Genomic DNA, 25,575 nt, shown 5'->3' on the forward strand with positions numbered 1-25,575 from the left:
ATCTGGTTGAAGACATCCAAAAGGTGGGAAAGAAGGAAGAAGTGTTGAGTATTGGAGATTTTAATCTGCTAGACATAGACTGGAGAATCCTTCTGCGGAATCTACCAGAAGCAGAGAGATAGTGGATGCCCTTCAAGGGGCTCTGTTCAAACAAATGGTAGTGGAACCCATGAGGGAGAAAATTATACTCGACCTAGTACTCACTAATGGAGATAATGTCTCCAGTGTCCGGATGGGTGCCCACCTGAGCACCCGTGATCATCAAATGGTATGATTTGATACTGCAAATAGGATACAGAGAGGTCACACAAAGCCCGAGTTTTGAATTTCAAAAATACGGACTTTGTTGAAATGGGAACATACCTAGAGGCAGAACTAGAAGACTGGGAGAAAATAAGAGAGGTGGAACAACAGTGGGCCAAACTAAAAAGAGTGATTACAAAGGTAACAAATATATATGTGAGAAATGTAAACACAAGTAAAAGAAATAAGAAACCGATCTGGATCTCAAAGGACATGGCTGATAAAGGCAAAAAAAGCAGAATTCAAGAAATGTATTTATTTATTTATTTATTTAAAATCTTTTCTATACCATTGCTAAGTCATATACCATCGCAACAGTTTACATGTAGGCACATAAATTAATGTTGGTGAGGGCGTACAATAGTACATTCTAACAGGTGCCGCTAAAGGTTCGGTTACAATATATCATTAAAGACAATCGTTTAGTGGAGTAGGTCATGACCTATTGTACCAGTGAAGTACTGTTCACGTGTAAAATTCACTATTCATAGTGTTACAATTATGTTTATAGTGATGTAGAGTTCGTGGACCACTCTACTGTACAATCCTAAATGCTGTGTGCCGGTGTTCTTCAGCCTGTTTCTAAATATTTCCTATTCTCCTGTCTCTTTATAAAATTCTGTTTGAAAAGCCATGTTTTTAAACTTTTCTTAAATGCTTTGAGATCTCTTTGCAATCTGATCTCTAGAGGCATTGTGTTCCAAAGTATGGGGCCTGCTAGTGATAATGCCCTTTATCTCATTTGGGCTAATCTTGCCGTTTTTACTGAAGGAATGGTTAAGAGTGCTTTATTTGCAGATCGAAGGTTTCTGTGTGGGACATTTACTCTTAATGCTGTGTTTAGCTGGTCCAATTTCTCATCATGTATTAGTTTATGTATGGTACATAGGGTTTTATATTTAATTCTGTGTTCGACAGGTAACCAATGTAGTTCCACCAGGGTTTCAGTTATTTGGTCCCTCCTCCTTTTTCCGGTTAGTATTCTAGCTGCTGTGTTTTGGTCTTAATGTTGTGTTTGGGAGTCCTAATAGAAGAGCATTACAGTAGTCCGTGCTAGAGAAAAGTAGTGCCTGTAGAACTGTTCGGAAATTAGTTAGTGTTAGTAGTGGTTTTAGTTTTCTGAGTACCATGAGTTTAGCATAGCCTTTGTTTACTTTCAGTGATATGTGCTGTTTTAGATTGATTTCAGGGTCCATTATTATTCCAAGGTTTTGTACTTTTTCAGCTAGTTCAATTGTCTGGTTGTTATTGAGGGTTATTGACGTTTTGCTGATTTCGGTATTTTTACGTTCTAAGTGTAGAAATTCTGTTTTATCAATATTAATCACAAGTTCCATTTGGTTTAGTAGTTGTCTTATAATGCCTAGGTACATGTTAGCCAGGTTTAGTGTTTTTTCTAATGTGTCTTCTATAAGTAGAATTAGTTGAATCTTGTCTGCATATATGTAGTGTGTGATTCCTAGTCCTGCAAGCAGATGGCAATCCCAAAAATAGAAACACAGGGAAGACTATCTGGTGAAACTGAGGGTGATGAAGAAAGCGAAAAGTCAGGCAGAAAAAAAGATTGCCAAAGAGATAAAGCAAGGTGATAAAACATTTTTGAGCTATATCAGAGAAAGGAGAAAAGTCTGAAGTGGTATAGTAAACTTGAAAGGTGACAAAGTTTAATGTGTGGAGAAAGACAAAGAAATGGCTGAAATATTAAACTAATACTTCAGTTCAGTGTTCATTAAAGAAAATCCTGGAGAAGGACCATTGATAGTTGGCTAGACTGTGAATGGGGGTGGAGTAGACGATACTCCATTTGCAGAAGAGAATGTATGGGAAGAGCTAGGAAAACTGAAAGTGGGCAAGGCCATGGGGCCGGATGAGATACACCCCAGGATACTGAGAGAGCTCAGAGATGTGATGGTGGGTCAACTGAAGGACCTGTTCAACAGATCCCTGGTAACGGGAGTGGTGCCTCAAGATTGGAGAAGAGCGGTGGTGGTCCCACTTCACAAGAGTGGGAGCAGAGAGGAGGCTGGAAACTACAGGCCAGTTAGCCTCACCTCAGTGGTGGGAAAATTAATGGAGACTCTACTGAAGGAAAGTGAACAATCTACAATGCAGTGGGTTTATTTATTTATTTAGCATTTTTTAATATACCGAGGTATAGCAGGGTTGCCTTCACTCCGGTTTACATACAAAACAACAAGTTACATTGAACGATGTTTGAAATTAAAAAATTAACAATAATGAGAAATGACATAACTAGGAGAATGAACGAAACAAGATAACACAGGGTAGATACCCTGAATAGATGAACAGAGATATCTGGGAACAACGTAGAAAGGGGCATCTGTATCATGAAATAGGGGAGATTGACTTAGGGGATACTGAAAGATAGCAGGCTATATTATTGAACTATAAATGTACTTTAAAGTCCTAGAGTGCTGTCCTTAAAATGTCATTGAGTGCTGTCCTTAAAAGATTGGCTGAGTAGCCAGGATTTTAGGTCTTTTTTGAAGGATTTTAAGTTTTCTTGATTGGAGAGGAAGAGAGGTAGCGAATTCCAAAGCTTTGGGCCAATAATAGAGAAAGGGTTGTCTCTTGGATGTATATATCTGAACTCCCCTATTTATTTGAAGTTGTGAACTCATCTCCTGTCTATTTGTTTTAGGTCTGAAGCCCCAGAGAGAGAGAAGGAGGATCCAGCAGGTTTTGCTGTGCATGTGTGAGAGGCAGAGAAAAAAGGGGGCAGATTAATCAGACTGAGATCAGGTTGCTATGATGGCCTTTCTCTTGGTAATTGCCCCTTGCTAATAATAGATGTATTTTAGGAGCTGAGCAAAAAGAAGGTTCTGGTGAGGTGGCTGTTAGTGGAGGAGTAGCCTAGTGGTTAGAGCAGTGGGCTATGAACCAGAAGACCAGGGTTTGAGTCCCATTGTCGCTCCTTGTGACCTTGGGCAAGTCACTTTACCCTGTATTGCCTCAGGTACCAACTTAGATTATAAGCTCTCTGGGGATAGGGAAATACCTCTAGTATCTGAATGTAATCCACTTTGAAGTGCTGCAAAAAGTGGAATATAAATAAATATCAACATTTTCTAGCATGTAAACAAATGGACTTAGGACCAGGAGGTTTATGCTCCCCTGCCAGCAGATGGAGACCAAGCAAGCTGATGTCACAGTATATACAGCCCCAGCCTGCCAGTATTCTCCATCTCCAGCAGAGGGTGGATGTGCATCTCCCTATGGGGATTGCTTTGAGATTTTTGGAAAGAGAAATTTGAAATTCTAAACTCAGAAGAAGAAAGCCCTGCTCTCCTGTGGTGATACCTAAAGGTCCCTCCCCCAGTTGAGAATTCCTGAGGTGATTTCTGTGGTCCCTCAGAGTGTACCTTGGTCCAGTAGCCAGGTTTCCTGGCATGGACTTAGCTGCTAGCTCAGCTGAAAGGCAGCGGGTGCAGAAGGCCGAGCCTGGCAGTGACAGAAAATGCCCTCTCCCCCTTCAGCCAGAGACCATCTCTTTAATCAGCCAGTGGGGTGGACTTTCCCGAGCTTCCCAATAAAGGTTTGCCGACCCACCTTCCAGAACAGGAGATAGGGAGACGTCTCTCACTCTCTTTTATCAGAGGTAAGTCGAGATCACATCAGACCAGTGGGTCCTAGAGGAGATACGTGAATGGTATGCACTGGAATTTTGCAGTATTCCTCAGGATGTGTTCATGGTGTCCCCTTGCTATTCCCAGCAGAAGGAGCAGGCAGTGGAATTCACGCTTCAAAGTCTCCTCAGACCGAGGGCTGTGGTTCCGGTGTCCACGTCTCAACAAAGCTTGGGGCGATATTCCATTTATTTTGTCGTGCCCAAGAAGGAGGGCTCCTTTCATTCCATCCTGGATCTCAAGAAGCTCAACCATCTCTTGAAGGTGACTCATTTTCAAATGGAAACCTTATACTCTGTGATAATGCCACTTCAGTCAGGGGAATTTCTGACCTCCTTGGATCTGCCAGATGCTTACCTTCATGTTCTCATCTGTTTGGAACACCAACACTTTCTATGCTTTGCAGCATTAGGGTGCCATTATCAGTTTCAGGTGCTGCCTTTTGGTTTAGCCACTGCACCCAGGACATTTTCCAAGATTATGGTAGTTGTAGTGGTAGCGGCCTTGCGAAAAGAGGGAATTCTGGTGCAGTTGTATTTGGATGCCTGGCTAATTCGAGCTAAGTCTCAGCAAGAGAGCCACCTGGTGATACACAAGGTGATCTCTCAGTTGGGTGGTGAACCTAACCAAGAGCAATCTTCAGCCATCCCAGTTGTTGGAATATCTGGGGGTCCGGTTCAACACTGGACAGGACAGAGGTTTCCTACCAGAAGTTTGGATCCAGATATTGATGTCTCAAGTGCGTCAGTTGATGAACACCTTATGCCTGATGGTGTGGTCCTAGCTACAGGTACTCAGCTTGATGGTGGCTACCCTGGATGTGATGCCGTGGGCAAGGACACATATGTGTCCTATTCAGTGCTGTCTGGTATCTCGTTGGAACCCGCAGTCTCAGGATTATGTGGTTCGGCTCTTCTTGAGAATGGAAATCTGCTCACGCCTCCAGTGGTGGTTGCAGGAGTATCATCTGAGAAGGTGAGTTCCCTTGTCCTCTCCAGTCTGGTTGGTACTCATGACAGATGCGAGTCTCCATGGTTGGGGGGGCTAATTTTCTGGAGTTAATAGCCTAGGGGCATTGAGATGCTGAAGAGTCCCGCTGGAACATCAATCTCCTGGAGGTCCAGGCAGTACCATTGTCATGCTTGCAGTTCAGCCACATGCTGCAGAATCAAGCGGCTCGTGTAATGTCAGACAACATGATAATGGTGGCCTATATCATTCCCAAACGGATATTCTTAATCACTAAGTGGCTCAAATCACCTCATGTATTTAATATAAAAAAAAAAATACCACACCACTCATGAGGATTAATTCATATACCAATTCAAAAATATTTTTTTGAAGGATTCAGTATCAGAGACTATCGTGCTATTTCAATCTCCAGGCTCTTGCCCGCAATGGGCTACAACCAGTATCATCAATAAGCACTTGATTTCACGTCATATACTGCTTCCCACATTCTATTTTAATTTTGCTGGGAAGCAGTATATGACGTGAAATCAAGTGCTTATTGATGATACTGGTTGTAGCCCATTGCGGGCAAGAGCCTGGAGATTAAAATAGCACAGTAGTCTCTGATACTGAATCCCACAAAAAAATATTTTTGAATTGGTATATGAATTAATCCTCATGAGTGGTGTGGTGGGTTTTTTTGGCCTATATCATTCACCAGGGAGGAACCAAGAGCCAACAAGTGTCGCAGGAAATAGACCAGCTGATGGAATGGGCGGAAGGCCATCTGCAGATGATCTCAGCCTCTCACATTGCAGGAAAAGACAGCATAAGAATGGACTTTCTCAGCAGGGAGAGTCTGGACCTAGGAGAGTGGTTGTTGTCAGCCGAGTCATTTCCGCTGATTGTGGATCGCTGGGGCCTTCCGTTCCTAGACCTGCTGGTGACTTCTTGAAATGCAAAGGTTTCTCGATTCTACAGTTACAGGAGAGCTCTATGGTCCCTGGGAATAGACGCTGTCATACAGGTCTGGCTGGAAGACAGATTGCTATATGTCTTTCCTCTATGGCCCTTGCTGGGCAGGATAATTCACAAGATCGAAAGCCACAGGGGGCTAGTACTCCTGGTGGTGCCAAACTGGCCCAGGCATCCTTGGTATGTGAATTTGCAACAACTCCTGATGGAGGCACCTCTTTGTCTTCCTCTGCACATAGATCTGCTACCCAGGGATTGGTTCTTCACAGGGATCTGACTCAGTTCTGTCTTATGGTTTGGTCCTTGAGAGGGCTCACCTGTTTGTTACCATACTTCGCATGCACCTGACTTTGCTATTCCAGCCCTTTCTCCCCTCACTTCTAGCTCTCTTTCTTAGCCCCCTTTCTTTACATTTAATTTCTAATTTCCTAAAGTTATTGTAAACCGATGTGATATTCACTTGAATGTTGGTATAGAAAAGCTCTAAATAAAATAAATAAAAATAAATAAAAAGCGTGGCTATTCCTCTGTGGTGATTGCCACTTTACTCCAAGCTCGCAAGTTCTCCACTTCTTAGGTGCATGTTTGGAGGGCTTTTGAGGCCTCTATGAGAAACGGGGTGTTCTTCCTCATTCAGTTAAGATCCCTCTCATTCTGGATTTTCTGCAGGATGGATGGAATAAGCGCTTGGCCCTTAATTCCTTGAAGGTGCAGGTTGCGGCTTTTGTCTGTTTCAGAGGCCTGCTCCATGGTGTTTCCTTGTCATCTCATCCTGATGTGGCCCATTTTTTGAAGGGAGTAATGCATCTTAGGCCTCCCTTAAGTTTACTGATTCCTGTGTGGAGTCTTAATTTGGTGATGGACTTTTGGGCAGGCCCTACGTTCCGACTACTTCGTAGCCTTTCCTTGTGGTTTTTGACCTTGAAGCCTGTGTTCTTGGTGGCTTTATGTTCTGCACATCAGATTTCTAAACTGCAGGCCTTGTCTTGCCGGGAGCCATTCCTTCAAGTGACTCTGGGAGCGCCCAAAGTAGTCTCGGACTTTCATTTCAATCAGTCCATCTCCTTGTCATCCCTGGATAAGGTCAGGGATGCGGAGGAGTATCGCCTCTTGCGCTCCTTGGATGTCAAACGATTTGTGCGGTAACTGAGGGTCTCTAAACCTTTTCGAAAGACGATTGCCTTTTTGTTCTCCATGGCAAGAGTTAGCAGGGCACTCCGGCTGAATTAAGGAAGTAGTCACGGCCGCATATGTGGATGCTGGAAAGCCGATGCCTACTCAGGTTAGGGCTCATTCCACTAGGGCTCAGGCAGTATCATGAGCGAAAGTTAGTCTGTTGTCTCCCATCGATGTCTGACGAGCTGAGACGTGGTCTTCCTTACACACTTTTCCCAGGTTTTATCATCTGTATTGCAGGCCCAGGAGGATGCAGCCTTTGCACATGCAGTATTGACTGGACCGCAGGCAGCCTCCCACTCTGTTAAGGAGGAGCTTTGGTACATCACACTGGTCCTGAGTCCATCTGTCTACACGCTAGGAAATGGAGAAATGACTTACCTGATAATTTCATTTTCCTTAGTGTAGACAGATGGACTCAGCTTCCTGCCCTCGGTTGCCATATGAGTGTGCCAATAGTCCTTCTGTGGGGCTCTGGGTCCCAAGGGGATTACTGGTAAGTGTGCATCCAGTCCCTAGCTTGGGGTACCTAGAATCTTATGTGAGTTCAGTGTTTATGGTTGGTTGAGTACAGTTCTAGTTACCTGTTTTTAATCAAGATTTTTGCTAGTCTGTCCACAGTTGCTTTTAAAGAGAATACTGGCAGGCTGGGGTCACTGCAGGGTTATATATACTGTGATGTCAGCTAGCTCCATCTCCATCTGCTAACAGGGGAAGCATAAACCCACTGGTCCTGAGTCTATCTGTCTACACTAAGGAAAATGACATTATCAGGTAAGTAATTTCTCCATTTCTAAGGATTTCAATCTAGAAAATATGAGGCCAAATGGACTGAGTTTGGCTATCTGGTTTGGCATTCTTTAAAAGGAAGCAGTGATATCAAATATTACACATTTAAACAAATGTTGTTTAAATGTGTTAAAAATATACTTCAAAGAAAAATCCAGTATATTTGTAAGGAGTTTCTTGAAGACCTGCGGCTGCAGGTAGTGATTGAAATCTCCAGTTTTCCATCCTCTGTGCTTTTGGGCAATTCTTCTGTTCCAGATCACTGGAACTTACCCTCGTAATTTATGTGGCTTATGTAGTAAATGACATTAATTGATTTAATGTTGACATTAGTTAATACCAGTATAGTGGGGCCCCTAATATAGTGTTACATCCCCAAACATGGTCACAGGAGGAGTTGCTTAATAGAGTAGCAGGCTGCAAACTGAGGAAGCCAGAATTCAAATCTCACTGCTGCTCTTTGTGAACTTGGACAAGGCTCCTCACCTTCTGTTGCCTTAGGGACAAACTTTGGACTAGGTTCATGGTGGCTTTGGGGGGCACTGTAAAATACACAGTCAGAGGAATTAACTGCAAGTCTGAAGAATTTTTATCAGCTAGTCTCAGCTAGAGACTGCATTGTACAAATCAACTCCTCTTGTTGCACCTTTCATTGATTCAAATAATAGAAATTCTTCAGTGATATCAAATTTGCAGTTAATTCTTTTGACTGTGTATGTTATACCCACCCTGAGCTGAATGTTCCCATCTATAGTGCTACTTATAAGAGTCTTATTCACCCTATTAAAGTTCTTCTTCTCTCTCTCTCCCCCCCCCCCCCCCCCCCGTGATAACAGCTGCAGTTGTGCAATAAAAACAATTTTGTCCCAGTAATGCAAAGAAAAAAGTGTAGTTATTTCTGATATTAAATTCCGCAATGCATTTTGATGAATGATCCAGTTAGATTATAAACCCACGGGGGATAGGGAAATCCCTACAGTACCTGAATGCAACCTGCTTTGAAGTGCCTGAAAAGCAGAAAGTAAATGTTTAATGTGATTTCATTAATTTTACACAGCCGTGCCACATACATAAGCAGTAATGTTGCCATGCTAGCAATGTCTTGGGCCCTCTTCTCTAGCAAAGATTGGGGCGGGCCCCACTTTCTGCTGAAGAAAGGTAACGTCGCCGTTCGTTGAAGTTGTGTTTGTATTGTGGTCAGAAGGGCCACTTCTGGGCACGCTGCCAGGAGCGTGCGGAAAACACAAAGCCTAGGAAGTTGAGAGGAACTCCTCCTAGGCTGTGCTACAGCTCCTCAGTGTACTGTCCCTGTTACCCTGGAGTATCCTGGAGGTTCTTTTGAAACGATGGCATTCCTGGATTCGGGAGCCAGAGGTAATTTCATCCTGCAGGATCTAGCCTCCCAGCTACGAATCCCTACGCATAGACGGGAGGTCCCGTTACGAATTACCTCTATCCAGGGGACGCTCCTCCCAGGACCTGTACTGATGTCCACGGCACCCATTACTGTCCACTCTGGGGCGATCCATTCAGAGGAGATAGCCTTCTTAGTGTTGGATAAGGCTGTCCACCCTGTGGTGTTAGGGTTGCCATGGTTACAGAAGCACTCACCCACGATTCAGTGGGATACGTTACAGATTGTCAAGTGGAGTCCTTTCTGCTTAGCTAATTGTATGAAAGTGCCTAAGATTCACGCACTTCCGTTGATGCACTCTACCTTAGGTCCTCCAGCACCGTATGAGGACTTTACAGACGTATTCTCCAAGACCAAGGCGGAGATCCTTCCGCAGCATCGTCTGTATGACTGCGCTATAGACTTGTTACCCGGTACTATGCCTCCTCAAGGAGGGGTGTATCCCTTATCATTACCTGAGACCCGGGCCATGTCTGACTACATTTCAGAGAATTTGGCCAAGGGGTTTATCCGCCCATCCAAGTCGCCTGCAGGGGCAGGCTTCTTCTTTGTCAGCAAGAAGGACGGCTCGCTGAGACAGTGTATAGACTATCGAGGCCTAAATTCCATTACTAAGTGAGACCGCTACCTGCTCCCGTTAATCCCCGAGCCAATAAATGTAACAGAACCTCCAGCATTTTGAGTGCCAAGATATGAGCAACCAAGAATCTGCTATCATGCCCAAGGAACACAATGTAACTATAGCAAAATACAATATAAATATACAGTAATCCTAATATTTTCTACAGTGTCCTAGAACACTGAATAATAAGAATTAGTTCAAAAGCTGCTGCTGTGTTTTAGAGGACAAGAGTTCATGCTGGGATTCAGTTGGCACTATTTGGCAGATATAGCTATGTTTGGAAAAGTTCATCCTTTCTGCTGTTACTCCCAGTCTACCCTAAGTAAGATTTGATAATCTGCTACTCACAAAAGTGAGTGCGGTGCCACATTTTGGGTGGCATCTGCTTTACATCCAGGTTTCCAATGCTCGGAAGAGAACTATGATAGGCTGGGTCTGGAGTTCAGGACTTTGGTCCTGTCACTATATGAGAAGAACAGTGCACTGGAAGAAAATTGCTCCAATAAACAGCTGTGCATGGTTTTATCTGCCTCGTGCCTATGCACATGGCTCATGCCTCTTATATGGCAGCAACATGCATTTGTATACATTTCAAAGCTGCACCACGTTCAGCCAAAGAACAGCCTTGGATAATTCATCTCTTGGAACACCCATTTGATTATAATAAAGTGCTCCACTGTACTGCAAAATATATCAGTGGCAAAGTGTCAAGACAAGATAGTGTACCATGGGCATTTTGTAATATATTCCAGAATAGTTTTTATTGACTAGACGCCAATTTCAGCAAAGATAAACATGATCAGAATGGGCCAACTGAAGTTTGACTTGTCATTTTAAATCACATGTACCAAGAATGGGCAGGTTAAAGTGAAGGCACAATTCATTATTAAACAGAAAAATTACAAAGAGCAGTAGTACCAGAATGGGAGGGTGAGGGGAACAGGAGAGCAAAACTACCCCACACACAGACAGACACACTTTAACAAAAGAACAATATATGTGCTGGGAAGTCTATGGGCCACCCAGAATTTTACTGTCCCTCACTCCTCCCCTTGAAATCCCTCTTCTACCCCCCAAAACTCCACTACCTACCTCCCAATCTTTTGCTTGCAAGCCACCCTGCAGACCTCCGGGCTTCCAGAGTTTAGGGAAGCCGCTGGGCCCAGAAGTAGTGGTTACAGTAACAGTGGACAGTGAGTGCAAGGATTGAGTTGGTGTCTCACAGGACATAATTCCTCCTGGTTTCTTCTGTGTAGGCAATGGGGCCTGCGAGCATACACTAGCTCAGTCCCTGTGTTTACTAACTGTTGCAATTATTGCTTCCTCTGGGCTTAGGATTGACCACAGCATTTCACCTGCACGTCTGGAATCAAGGGGTCCAAGGGGGTTTAGCGTGAAAGAGGGGGAACCATGCCATTCAGGGAGAGGAATGGGACAATCAGGGGGAGGAGAGAGCCATAAAGACCTAGTGAAGGAGACTTAGTGATTTCAGAAAGGCTCCAGTGCCCTTGGGAAATAGAATATCTCATACTTGTGAGAATCTCTGAGATACATGTCTAATATTCTTTGTCTTATGATGAAATCCTGACTCCCTGAGCATTCTGACTTGGCATAGTAAAATGCTGCATTCATAGTTCTGTCCTGTAGCAGCATGGATGTAAGGAGAATGATGAAGAAAATTCTCCTTCCAGAAATATCAGTTTATTCCCATTGTGAAAATTTAGAAAAATATGTCGCAAGCAATAATATTGGAAGCTAGATGGCACCCTTCACCACAAATATATTTTGCTGATACTTTTCCACAGTTCAACTTATTCGTATTGCAATTACAATTTGTACAATTTGTACTGATAAGTATTACCTCATAATCTTTAAGGGTAGACAGTGGTAAATGAGGTGTATTGTTTTAAATTCCTGTATATTATTCTGCACCTGGTATTATCAGACATATGTTCCACCATGTTGACTTTTGATTGACCAAATCAGAACTTCCGGATGTGTTCAACAGGGAGCTTTTCCTCACCTGGATCAGTGCTGTCTTTAAGCAGAAGATCCTGCAGTGACACGCATTGGCATTCCCTTAAATAGGTAGTGAAATGTATGAGAAGCCATATAGAGGGCTTTTCTGTGGATATTGAACCACATTTTACTAGTAGAGGTAGGGGGCTTTCAATATTGTCCAACCAGCTAGTGGGTACAAGTATGCCCATACCTTTACCTGCAGGGTGAAGAAGTGTTCCAGGGACAGGGGAAGGGGGTGGGGAGGTGCACATAAGTTTGATTATTCAAAGTTATCCCCCTTGTTTCTGAAGGGAAAATGACCCAGAGAAAGCAGGCACAATCTCTGGGGGTAATATTTCTGGGGGCAATATTCAAAGCAAAAGCCTGGGTGGGCTCTTGCACTGATTGGTGTAAACCCTGGGAGTTAAAGTACCCATGGAGCTTGCATCAGTGCAGGCAGTTTTGATTATTGCCCCATAGTTTTTTCATCATATGCTCGTTTCTGTGCCTATACATCCCTTCTGCTCATTGCTCATGTCATTCTAATGCCGCTCAAATGTATTGTTGTCAGCCCATTTGCTTCCAAACCCCAGAGCACAGTCTTTTCAGTGTCAAATTCAGTAAGTTAAAGCAAGAACCCAAACAATTATTCCTTCATCACTCTCAGCAGAAAACCAGTCCTCTTCTCTGGAACTCAACTGACCAACAACTTTGGATATCAGCCCAATAGAAGTCATCCTACTCTCTGACTTCATTGCTGAAGCATTAAAGTGCCCTCCCTGTCAGTCTTGGGCAAGTTCAACATCCACTTCAAGGCCGCACCAGCACAAGCTAGCCAGGTTATAACATTAATGGATATGTTAGACCTCCACCAGATAGAAGACAAGCCCACCTATGCTAAAGGCCATCTCCTCGACTTAATCTTCCATACCAAGACTATAGGCTTACTAGCAAGAGACTTAACAGTCACACTTGTACCATGTTCCAATAACAGCTTTCTGATTTTAACCCTCTCAACTGGCTCCTCACTCCACATGGTAAAGGAACACTGCAAATATCACCCCACAGGCAATTGACAACCTTACTCAATCTCTAGGAGACTTCATCACCCAAATCTCAAACACCCCACTTGAACAAAAGGCTGAAATTTGGTACTTCAAGATAAAAAATGCCACCAACTACCAGCACCCATCCGATTCCATCTTCTATCCTTGGTAGAGCAAGTCCCTGCCACACAGAGGAACTGTATGCCCTTAAGAGAACCAGCTGCCAACTGGAGAGGAAGTGGCACAAATCCAGGGTCAACCAAGCCAAATCCTTTTGCCTTGACCGCCACAAAGTCTACATCCAAGCAATTATAACAGCCAAAAAGAGTTCTTCTCTTCTATCCTGATAGCCTCCTGGAAAACAATTCAGGATGTCTAGGACCTACTCAAACCGGTTTCAATCAAACTCTTCTTATCAGTCCCTGCTAACCTAGATCTTTTCTCCTTTGTTACATTCTTCCAAAATAAAATTGAAACTATCTGCAGAGACTTAGACATTTTACACATGGGAAAAGACAACCTCACCAGGATCCCACTATCTGAGCCCTGGTTATTCTCCCTCTCAGAAATCATTCCATGTGACAATGACTCCCTGGACCCTGTCCATCCTCTCTATTTTGAGGAGCCTTAGGCAGCTTCTTGGGAGCTCTAGGATACCTCGCCAATGTTTCTCTATCTGAGGGTATTTTCCTCAGATTCTTGAAAAAAACACTCATTTATTTATTTATTTATTTAGTGGTTTTTATATACCGATAACCGTTTGCACATCGTATCGGTTTACAAGGAACATTGTGCTTATATAGTATTTGTTCAGTTCGGAGTTAACAGTCTGCTTGGAGTTAGCAATCTGTTGTTATTTAGGAGAGTTGTGGGTGGATCCTTGGACTGATGGCAGATGACCACGCCCCGGGGGAAGATCCCGAGAGGGACCACCGGCCAGGCTCAGAGTATGGAGACAGACACACACTAGTTCTTTTATTAGACAGTATACTGAACCACCAGAGGTGGCAGTAGTGAGCTGGCATGCCCGGCTAGGCTGTAGTCCCTCAGATACTGGAACAGCGATCCCTGGAGGCTAAGCTGTAGAGAAACTGAAATATAGTGAGTAGGCAGGGTATGCAGAGTTCATGTACTGAACCCGATGGTAACACTCACACAATGTCTCATAGAAGCCCAGGAGCTGGAATGTATAGGCCCTCAAGGAGTGAGTACCTGGTTCCAGGGAAAGCTCTGAGAGAGCGATGGTAACTCACTGATGTAGTTGGCAGTGATGACTTCCAGGCAGAAGAGAGTACAGAGTAAGTGTGGGAATGAGGGCCCTCTAGGAGCGAGTACCGGTAGAGATGTGAATCGTGTGATCGATCGTCTTAACGATCGATTTCGGCTGGGAGGGGGAGGGAATCGGATCGTCGCAGTTTGGGTTTTTTAAATATCGTGTAAATCGTGTAAATCGAAAACCGGCACACTAAAACATCCCTAAAACCCACCCCGACCCTTTAAAATAAATCCCCCACCCTCCCGAACCCCCCCAAAATGCCTTAAATTACCTGGGGTCCAGTGGGGGGGGGGAGGGGAAGGGGGAGGGCGGGAAAACCGGCACACTAAAACAACCCTAAAACCCACCCCGACCCTTTAAAATAAATCCCCCACCCTCCCGAACCCCCCCAAAATGCCTTAAATTACCTGGGGTCCAGAGGAAGGGTCCCGGTGTGATCTTTTACTCTCGGACCTCCGTGCGTTGTAGAAATGGCGCCGGCGCTACCTTTGACCTGTCATATGACAGGTCAAAGGTAGCGCCGGCGCCATTTTGTTTTTTTGTCCCCCGATGTCAGGAGCGTAGGAGATCGCTCCCGGACCCCCGCTGGACCCCCAGGGACTTTTGGCCAGCTTGGGGGGGCCTCCTGACCCCCACAAGACTTGCCAAAAGTCCAGCGGGGGTCCGGGAACGACTTCCTGCACGCGAATCTTTTTTTATTTTTATTTTACCACTACAAACTGAATCTACTCTGAAACTGTTTAGAACCCATTGTATTTGTTCCATTTTGTCATTGTTCTTTGTTAATTGTACCACTGTAAACTGCTTGTGTTTCTTCATCTTGTTGCTGGTCTTTGTAACTATTCTTTCCTATTGTAATCTGCTCTGAATTTAGGAAAAGCAGAATATAAATTGATTGAATGAATGAGTGAATGAATGAACTTCTCTGAAGGGGTATTTTTACAACATCTCAAATAAATTGCATCTTAATGCTAATGTTTTCCCATTGCAGAACGCAACAAGAGTTTTGAAATGTCTTCTTTTGTGGAAACCAAAGGCCTTGAACAACTTACCAAGTCTCCAGTAGAATTTGTGGAGTATCCTTGAATTCAGAAAAACCCATGCATCTTTCTGAAATCTGAAAATTTACTGTTGCGTTGAATAGCAACAGTTTGATTTAGAGCTGATTGTCAAACTCACTAAAATGTAATGCAGATTTTAGTGTCAAACATCTGTTCCACATGTGGTTTATGAAGTGCTAAGAAAAGGAAGTTTTACTTGTGATTTTGTGCTGGTTGGAGAAAGAACTTACATTTTCCTAAATATACTGTATGAAAAGTAAAAGAGTATATATAGAGTCACCTTAAAATATAGAATAGTACAGTTGGTTAAGAGTTTCCCAATAGTATTGAAAACCTCAGTTCTCACCTGCATTACTCAAGTCCAGGGCTTTTTTGAGTAAAGACATCCAGTTGTACCATATTGTTTCCTGGTGTACTGATGTGAACCAACACACATGAAGTATCAGGGTAGTGAAATCATTGGGCTCTTTCTTTCACTTGGAGCAAGTTAAGTTTTATTTAGTTTTCTCAATGTGGAAAGGTTAGTATATCATAAATCCATTGTGCCAACTTGTACCCAAGATCTATGAATTCTGATTCCTAATTGAGTCATCCTGTTCCAAGTAGTGAGGTATAATTTAGTTAAATAGCATCTGTAGCATGTAACCTGTCTGATGAACCTATAGGACAGGGACAGAATATGTCTTCACACCAACTTAACAAAAATAAACCATCTAAAGAGTTAAAATAGTTTATGCACAATCTACATTCAAAATATGCAAGCTCGAGATCAGAGTTCTTTCAACTCCTTTCAGATGGGATTATGTCAATTTGCCTTTTCAAATTTGCACTTGCTCATCACCTATAATTTGACATCTTTCATAATAGTAGATGAATTGTAAGTTTTCCATTCTGTTTTCAACTGAAGGTTAACTGTGAACAATTTGTCCTTCTGTCCTGTATCTATTATGTTTCTGCCATCACAGCTTCATGTTGAAAAGATTTTAATTGAATGCTTTATCACATTTGCTATCCATGATGGATAAAGGTAGGACTATACAAATCAAGTCAATTGAACTAATGGTAAAGAAAACATTATTGTAATATTCAAATGCTTAACCAGTATCATGCAGATATAACAAAATGCAGCTTAGCCGAATCTATCCAAAGGGAACTCGGGTAGATTCCTCCAATTATATGCCTCAAGTCTTTTGGAATGCTGGTTGCCAAATGGTAGCACTGAACTTTCAAACAATAGGTAAGTGATTCCTTTTCCCTCTGAATTACTGTTTATCCCACATGGGAAAAACTGTAAAGAATAGTCAGCAATAAATAATTTTGAATTGTTAAACAACATTACTGTAATGCATATCGAACTATTTGCACAAATCCTGTACACAGCCTACATATAGTATAATAGGGATGCGAACAGAAAAAATAGAGTTTCATTTTGGTTTTTCATTTATTTTATTTTTTCAGTTTTCACTTCATTTAATATTAATTTCATTTTCTTTTGTTTTTTTTCTTTGTTTTTTTTTTTTACAAATGAAATAAACATGAAAGGAAAAGAAAAAACCTTGAAAACAGAACCAAACAGAAGGAAAAAAGAGACAACTTCCCCCTCCCCAGCACAGAAATTAAAACCCAACCACTGTCACTAAAATTCCCCACCAGTGTGCAGAAATGTAAAAAACCGGAATTCTCCTGCCTCCCCCGCCCCTGACGTAGCAATACCCAATCTGGAGATTCCAGTACTTCAAATGAGGCAAGAGTAATCCCCAACCTCTCCTGCTCCACTGTATCCTGATTTGAAAATGGCGCCGCCCTCAGGACCAACCAGCATCATTTTGAAAACAGAACTCAGCAGGGATGGAGCAACAGAGGGATCGCTCCTGCCCCATTTGGGCTACAGTAAGAGACATCAGAGGATGGGGAGGAATTCAGTCTTTTTATTTCTCTGCGCTAGGGGTTGAGGGTGAGGTGGCAGTGGCAGTGGCAGTGGCAGTGGCAGCATTTCAAAACAAAAAGAATAGCCAGTGAATTTTTTTTTCTTTTAGTTCTGTTTTGTAACAAGACAAAACCAGGATGTTTTTTTGTAGTGTTTTTCATTTCAATAGAAAAAGAATGCACACCCGTACAGAGTAATGGCACACATGATTCCTTTGATGAGCTGGGAAAAGAGCATTCCTTCCATGGGACACAGCAAGATACATACGTGTATTTGGAATATTATGGAACTTTTTAATTTAATGTTTCAAAATATATGATATTTCTGTAAAATATATAACATTTGTAAAACCTGCTAATAGAACACAGTTACTACTACTGCTGCTTATCATTTCTATAGCACTACCAGACATATATAGTGCTATATAGTTGTGCATAAGAGACAATAACTGTTCCTTGGAATGTAAAATCCAGTCAAGCCTTACAGATAAGACTAACAGGATATTTCAGGAAATATGTTTGTTACAGTGAACATGACTAAAACTGGCAAGGCAATGAGCGGGGAAAAAGGCAGGGTTTAAGATTTAAAAGCAATCTCAAAAATGTGGGGGTTTTTTGTTCGGGATTTGAATGTGTCCAGAGAGGGAGCCTGATACATAAACTCAGGAAGGCTGTCCCAGTCATATACAGCACAACAAGGTACAATAACTCACAGTCAGGAGGTGGAGATGGAGGAGATGGGCACGGAGAAGAGCAGCTCGCCTGTTGAACTGATATCACAAGCAGGGGTGATTGGGGAGATAGGATAGATGAAAAGGAGAAGCTTGAACTATATGCAGAAGCAAATAGGGAGTCAATGTGGTGGCTTGCAAAGAAGAGTTACATGGCATTGGAGTTAGATAAGCCAGGCTGCTGAACTTTGGATAGAAGTAAAGATGATAGATGGTTCAGTGGCAGGACTTGTTAGGAGCAGCTTGATAGTGTAAGCAGAAGGTGAGAAAGTGGATAAGAGTTTCAGAAAGGAAGGGATGGGTTTGGTGGTGATTTAGAGAAGGAAGCATGCTGTTTTAGAAGTATTTTGGATGTTTGCAGAAAAGGAGAGAAAAGAGACAAAGATGACCCCAAGATTGCAGGCTGAAGTAACTGGGAGGATGACAGTGTTAATCACAGAGATAGAAAAAGGGGAAGGAAGGTTTAGGAAAAGAGAGAATTAATTCTGTCAATTGAGTTGAATGTATTCATTTTCGATTAATATTCCATGCTTTTTTATTTTATTGTATTTTGTATGTATGTTTAGATTTGTCTATGCAGCTAAATATGGGGATGTATGAATACAATGGAAAAAGTGGGTACAGACTAAAGCCAGAGTTTATGAGAAGACCCGACAAACATTTTGATCCTTTTACTGAAAGCACTGTGGATGGAATAGTAGCAAACACATTATCTGTTAAGGTAAAGCCTATTTACTTCAATTTCTGCTATCAATATGAAAGAGATGACCATGTGAACATTTTCCTGGAATAACAATCTGATGAAAAGTACATTTTGCAGAGATACTGTAAATATTTGACCTCAATGATACCTTCTTACTCAGATGAAAACATTGAACAACGATGGAATTCTTTGAAAAGAGCAGAATAGTTGTATTGCTGATTATTCTATTTAATAATTTTTGTTTGGTCATTGAGATAATCAACCCCCCTCTGGTGTTTTCTGATTGCTTTGTGAATCATATGAAAAACATGTATGCAATAAAAGAATATGTTTTAAACTAATTCCATTTATCTCCAATAGTGTAACTTGAAAAATGCAGGAAGAATTCCTGCGAGGAAACCAAGAAGTTTTGCTTTGCTAGTGTATTGCTTTGTGTGAATCACATAATCGCCGCTCAGACTGTGTTTCATCTTGATGCTTGTGCTCGCAGTCAAGATAGTCTCCAAATAAAGATATTTTCAGGGGATGGAAAATAAAACTAAAAAAAAAAGAAAAGTATCAGAGCATTAAGGCCTGCTCTTCTAGCCCCCACCCTAGAAACGCTTCAAAATAAGTAGCAGCATTGCTCCCAATCCACCCACCTCAACCCACCAAATTAAAAACGAAAAATAGCAGGTACTACCACCCCAAGGCTGCTTCCCTTCCTTCCCCAATATTTTCTGGAAGATCACAAGTCTCTCCTGCCCCCCACCTGAAACCTCTATTCCATCCTCCTAAACTACCCCCACCCCCTGGGAACACAGTAGTGTTAATGACTTGTCCAACTAAAACCTGGCTGGCGAGTAGGGAAACATATTTAAACCCTGGTTTGTCTGGTTAAGTTTGGAACTTAGCTGGACACATCCTATTGACCTCAATATGATCAGTATATATATATATATCTCAATAAAAATGAATCAGAAATACCAAAGATAAACAAATTAAATAGAAATTAATGTAATATTAAATCTTTACAGTAATCCTGGCAGAAGAGATCTAGGGACTGCCAAAACTTACTTGAGGCGTGGCCCCAAGACTAGTGGAAGGCAGGAACTCAAACTCATCCTCTGCAGACCCATCCGGCCTACATACTGCCCAAACCCTATCCCTATGAGAGTGAATTCTTTGAAAATGTTTTCCTTTTTGTGGAAGAATACTTACTGATAATTGTTCTGTGAAGCTAGAATTTTCAAGGATCCACACAACACACTCATTTCCTCCTTTTGTGTTACTCATTCAGTTTACTTTAGATTTAGTATTGTCTAGGAGTGTACTGTTGTTGTGAACAGATGATAATTGTGGTTGTTCTTTGAGCATGGGAGCTACTCTTAAATGCTTCGTGACAGGTCGGATAACCCATCAGTGTAACACTATGAAAACTCCACCTTCTGAAAATAATTAATACAAATAACCCATTACACTTTAATGAATTACATCAATTCTAGTCCTCTGTACTTTTGTCAGCAATTCTATATTGTATATAGTAATTACATTTTTGTTGTATATTATGTGGGGAAAAATACAGCAAATAATGAAGTCAAAAGCTTAATCTTCCCTGGAAGAAGTGCACTTTCTTACTATCTTTGATGCAACGTACAGATGGAGGGACAGTTCTGTTGTTTCCATAGCTAGAGGTTGCATCTATATAAATCTGAGGTTTACAGATTTAGAGGTCCATATTCAGACCAGTGAGTGGCAAAGCTATCCGGGTAAAGTTACTCAAATAACTAGCCCAATATTCAATGGGACAAGTCTCCTGCTGAATAAACTTTGGTAAAGTTATCCAGATAACTTTATCCATGCTGCTCATGGTACTCAGCTAAAGTTATTCAAGTAAGTTTATCCACCCCTGAAAATAATTTTTATAGTATTAGTGTGTAGCACACAATCCCTCCCCCCAACCACACAAAATAAATTAATATAGCCGCAGACCATAGCAGCCCAAGTCCCACTCCCCCCCAGATATTTAAATAAAAGGCCAGGCTCTGGACTCCCTCCTACCCCCTACCTCTTGACCCACCCAGAATCCCCCACAAAACCCCAAGGCCTAGCCAAGAAGAGGTGGATTCTTCTCATACTCCTGGTGATGTAATGCTGGTAGCTTACGCTGATATTCAGCACTACCCAGATAAGTTTAAGTACCACCCCAAAATGCCCCCCATGCTGCTTTATTTTATCTGGCTAAAAAACTTATATGGTCAGTGGAGGAAGATATTTAATTCCCAGGTTTGGCTGTCTTAACTGGACAAATCTTTTTGAAAATGGATCTCTTAATTGCCTTTATGGTCAATTGAGCCTTTTATGTTTATCAGTTAGATAAAATATCAATTATAATCAATTAATAATAATAATCAAGTGATTTTCTTTGAAAAGCAGTAAATCCTGTTCCCACCTCCCAAAACAAAACAAAAAAATTATAGTTTTATTTGTTAGTATTTCATTAGAATTGTGTCTTCTGAATTGAAAGTACAGGACAAATGACTAACATGCACCTATTCTTATAATTTGAGAATAGGGATTCTTCTTAAAATATAACACCAGAGGGGCCAGCCCTATGGTTCAATGACAGCCCAGATCACTGCCATATAGAGGACCCGGGATGAATTCCAGAGTCATATTTTCTTCTCCCCAGACCAGATGGGGTTGTGAATCCCATTCATCACACAACAGTGACACCTAGTGGCCAGTGAAGGGTCCATAATTGCAGATTTTTGGACAGAGCCCTGAGCCATGGCTCCAAGCCCTAGGACTGTCTTTACAATGACTGGGCTAAGTCGGTAGGAAGGGCATTTTAAATAGGGGAAACATGTATGGGTAGCTGCAAATACAGTGTCCTAGCACGGAATTCCAGCCCTAATTCCAATTGACTGGAAGCCTAAAAAAGCAGGAGGAAATTGCCACCCCTACCCGAGAAAAGTAACGTGAGAATCTGAGTCTTATTTAGGCCCCTCATATTACCATCAACGTGTGACTAATAAAGCTCCATCATATTTTTCCCAGATCATTTCTGGACAGTTCCTTTCTGATAAAAAAGTTGGCACTTATGTAGAAATAGACATGTTTGGCCTGCCTGTTGACACAAGACGGAAAGCTTTCAAGACAAAGACTTCTCAAGGCAATGCTGTGAATCCAGTATGGGAAGAAGAACCAATAGTGTTCAAAAAGGTAGGATTGTTTTCTTTTTCTTTTACTTGCCTGCAAATTCTTGTGATGTCTTGTAGCTGATAGGTATATTTTTTCAAATAATCAGGCATCAGAGATGCATTTTCAGTTTATGCGGGGGCATTTTGTGGAGCACAGCACAACAATGTACAGCATTTAAAAGGGTCAATCTGATCTGAGCTGAGCAAAAGAAAATTTCAGAGAATATTTTGGTCTCTCAAAGCAAATGTCTCATGCGTTTAAAACAGGTGACAATCATATTGTGGCTCATGTTGTTCCATGGCCATTTCCATGCTGTGCTGTGCCTTTGACACTGCAGTGCACTGCCTTTTACCTAAACCCCCCCCCTCCCCCAAAAAAAAAAAAAACCAGAAATATCTCCTGAGAAATGTGCCATGTTTGTAAGCAGATCTTCACTTTTTTTTTTAATCTCTAAAGCTATGGTTTTCTGACCTAACAGAGCTGATGTTTTAAAGGGGTTTTCCCCATTTTGAAGGTAATATTATAGTTGGCAGGTAATGAATCCAAATAATAAATAAACTGTACGTGGTAGGATAAAATCAGCATGGACATTTTATTTATTTATTTTTATTTAAAATCTTTTCTATATCGTCGTTTAGTAGAATACCGTCACAATGGTTCACATATAGGCACATATAGTAAATTGTACATGCAACTGTTCCTATTAATAGTAATGGAGGTGCCGGATGATCTCGGTAACATTGTTTCATAGTAATGGCTAAGAGTTTAGTGATGATTAATCTGACCTGTGATTAAAATAAAGACTGTTAAATTATACATTTAAATTAAAAGGTGCAATAGACAAACTCATGACGTACATACATAAAATGTGCTAGTACTGTATGAAGATTTTATGTGTACAGCTTTCAGCGTTTTTCTCTTTCTCGCTCTCTTTGTGGAAAGGCTTCTCTAAAGAGCCATGTCTTTAAGCTCTTTTTGAAAGTCTTGAAATCTCTCTGTACACAGACTACATCCTGAATTTTCAGAGCAATCTTATATGCATTAGATCACTTTGAAAATCCATGCAGAAGTGCCCAAGTACACATACAAACCCACTTGCAGACAGTTAAACCCATAGGGCTGGATTTTAAAAAGGTTACGTGCGCCGGGCCTATTTTAAAAAGGCCCAGCGACGCGCATAAAGCCCCAGGACGCGTGTAAGTCCCGGGGCTTTACTAAAGGGGCGGGGCAGGGGCGGGGCCAGAGGCAGGCGCAAAAGGTAAGATACAAATTTTGGTGGGGGTTAGAGTAGGGCTGGGGAGGGGAAGGTTAGGGGAAGGGGTGGGAAGGTCAGGTTAGGGGGGAGGGAACGGGGGAAGGCAGCGCGGCTCAGCGCGCGCAAGGTGCACAATTGTGGACCCCCTTGCGCACGCCGACCCCTGATTTTATAGCTTGCGCACGCCTGCCCTCTTAGTTATTGTTACGCTTGGCAGCTCGCAAGATGGCCTCAAGAAGCCGCTGCACTCACCCCCATCACTGACCCACACTGCCGAGGACCTCGGTACACTGTTGTCGCTGCACGCTGCCGACCGCCACTGACACTGCCAGGCCATAGTCTCCCCTTGGGCGTGTTCGCACACATGTGTGTACATAATAAAGGCCCCCATAGCTGGAAACACTGAGTGGTACCCTCCAATGACATCAGGCTGACCGGCCTATTTAAGCAAGGGCTCTGCAATACCACCTCGCCTCAGGAACAAGTCTTCTGCCTTGCAGGACGGGTTACCTTGCGTTCCTGTTTCCCACGTTCCTGTGCCTTGCCTTGTCTTTTATCCAGCCTTGCCTTGCCTTATAGCCTTGCCTTATCCAGACCACCTTGTCCAGCCTTGCTTTCTCCTATCCATCTTGTTCAGTCCACTGTGTCTTCTTCCTCTCTTGGCCTGATTCTTCAGATCTTTCCTGCCACTTGGACCTGGCCCCTTGCCTGGACCTGACTGCGAATGCCTGCTACCTGGATCTGACCCCCTTGCCTGAACCTGACCACTTTTGCTAGCTGCCCTCCTGTCTAAACTCCATTAGTCTGCTGCCTGTTCTGCTCTGACCCCGGTGTGCTCTTGGACTTCCATTAACTTCACTGCACTAGGGTCCTTCCTAAAATCTGCTGGCCACCAAGGGCCCGACCTGTGGGGGAGGTGGCTGGTAAAGATGAAGCTCCAGACTGTCCTGCTATAGGGCGCATTCACCACCTGCTGGCATAGGCCTCGGGGGTACACTCTCGAGGTTGTGTCAACTGAGCTGCAGCACCAAGGGCTCACAATACCCGCTACCATTCACAGTTATAAAGCTTTCCCCTAAAAATCCCCAGCTTTTAAATAAGCCTTTACTTCTTGTCTTCCCAGAAGAGATGATGAATACAAGAACAGTAATGGAATTTAAAAGGGTGTGGGAAAAACGCATAGGATCTATAGTGGCTGAACAACAGAAATAAAAAATGAAGTAACTTTTGTTAAACCCATAGTTTATATTTCTGCATGGGAGTTTCTGCATGGAGCAGTAATTATTACCTTAGCAGAAGGCATGGGGGAAGCCTACATGGAGCAGCAATACTACTCTTAATAGAAGGCATAGAGGTAATCTGCATGGAGCAACATTCACTATCCTAAGCAACTTGCTGGACAGACTGAATAGACAATTTTGGTCTTTATCTACCATCATTAACTATGGGTTACTATGTCCAAATCCCAAGGAAGATGAAGAACAACTGATCACTATGGAAAAACAGTCTTTTCAAATTTGTATCTGCCAATAAGCCTCTGGCTGGGCCCTTTACAAGTTCAGACAGAATTTGAAGAGGAGAGTCAGAATTCTCTCTCTACCACAGGAGAGGCTATGCAGCAACCAGCATTAAAACCTACATGACAATACAATTTACCAGCTGGCTTTTAATGCCAGTGTTAGTAAAGAATTTAATGTAATCAAATGCAGAATACAGCAGAACCCAATGGCTGTGTTAAATACAGCATGGCCAAGATAAATCAGGCAATGCTCTGAATATTAGGCTTCCCCATACTAACCAATCCCAAGTGCAGGGCAACATACAACCCATCTCTTCTGCTTTCTCTTTTACTCCAACCTTACCCCCCTCCCCCCCAAAAAAAAAAAAAAAACAATCAGACTTTATGAGGCTCCCTCACCCTTCTGGTGAAGCACAGTCAAGGCTCTGAGCCCCACACCTTCTGCTCAGAACACAGTCAGGTCACTGGTTTCCTCCCCCCCTCCTCATGGTACAGCCAGATCTTCTGGGTCTTCAAAAACTCCCACTCATCCTCTGAGCTGCAGTTTCTTTAAGTGTAGGTCTCCCGAATCTTTGCCAGCAGGAAGCAGCTTGTTTCATTCCTAACAGTTGCAACACCAAATCCAAAATGGTGTCATGGGCATTCTCACTGAAATGCTAAAGCATGCTAGTTTTCCAGGAGGTGAGTGGGGCCCATCATGTTTCAATGTGGGGCTCTCATGGGTCCATGAAGACTATTTGGAGATTGGGGAGGTTCAGATCCAGAGGTCTGAATTATCAAAGCCTACTAAAGTTATTTAAGTGACTCATCAACTCCTGTTAATATTTGTAGAATCACTAGGACAAATTAAGCCTCTTAGGTATTAATGCTGGATAAAACAACCAGGCTTAATATCTAATGAAGTAATTTGAATATTTGGGGGTGGGTTGGGTTAATTTTTAAGCATGTTAGTGTTACTTCTAAGAAACTATCTTTAACAATAAGGTTAATCTAAACA

At 42.4% G+C, this 25,575-nt stretch overlaps 1 protein-coding gene across 2 annotated transcripts in view; it reads left to right on the top strand.

Annotated features, from left to right (window-relative positions):
- PLCB1 (phospholipase C beta 1) overlaps window positions 1-25,575 on the top strand; it is a 1,417,494-nt gene that overhangs the window by 1,027,966 nt on the left and 363,953 nt on the right. For both annotated transcript variants that reach the window (XM_029593506.1, XM_029593507.1), the window contains exons 17-20: window positions 15,192-15,276; window positions 16,374-16,498; window positions 18,485-18,639; window positions 21,661-21,825. In XM_029593506.1, the coding sequence (XP_029449366.1) occupies window positions 15,192-15,276; window positions 16,374-16,498; window positions 18,485-18,639; window positions 21,661-21,825 (530 nt within the window). The remainder of the gene's footprint in view (window positions 1-15,191; window positions 15,277-16,373; window positions 16,499-18,484; window positions 18,640-21,660; window positions 21,826-25,575) is intronic.

Source organism: Rhinatrema bivittatum, chromosome 3 (genome assembly GCF_901001135.1).
Source record: "Rhinatrema bivittatum chromosome 3, aRhiBiv1.1, whole genome shotgun sequence".
NCBI lineage: Eukaryota > Metazoa > Chordata > Amphibia > Gymnophiona > Rhinatrematidae > Rhinatrema > Rhinatrema bivittatum.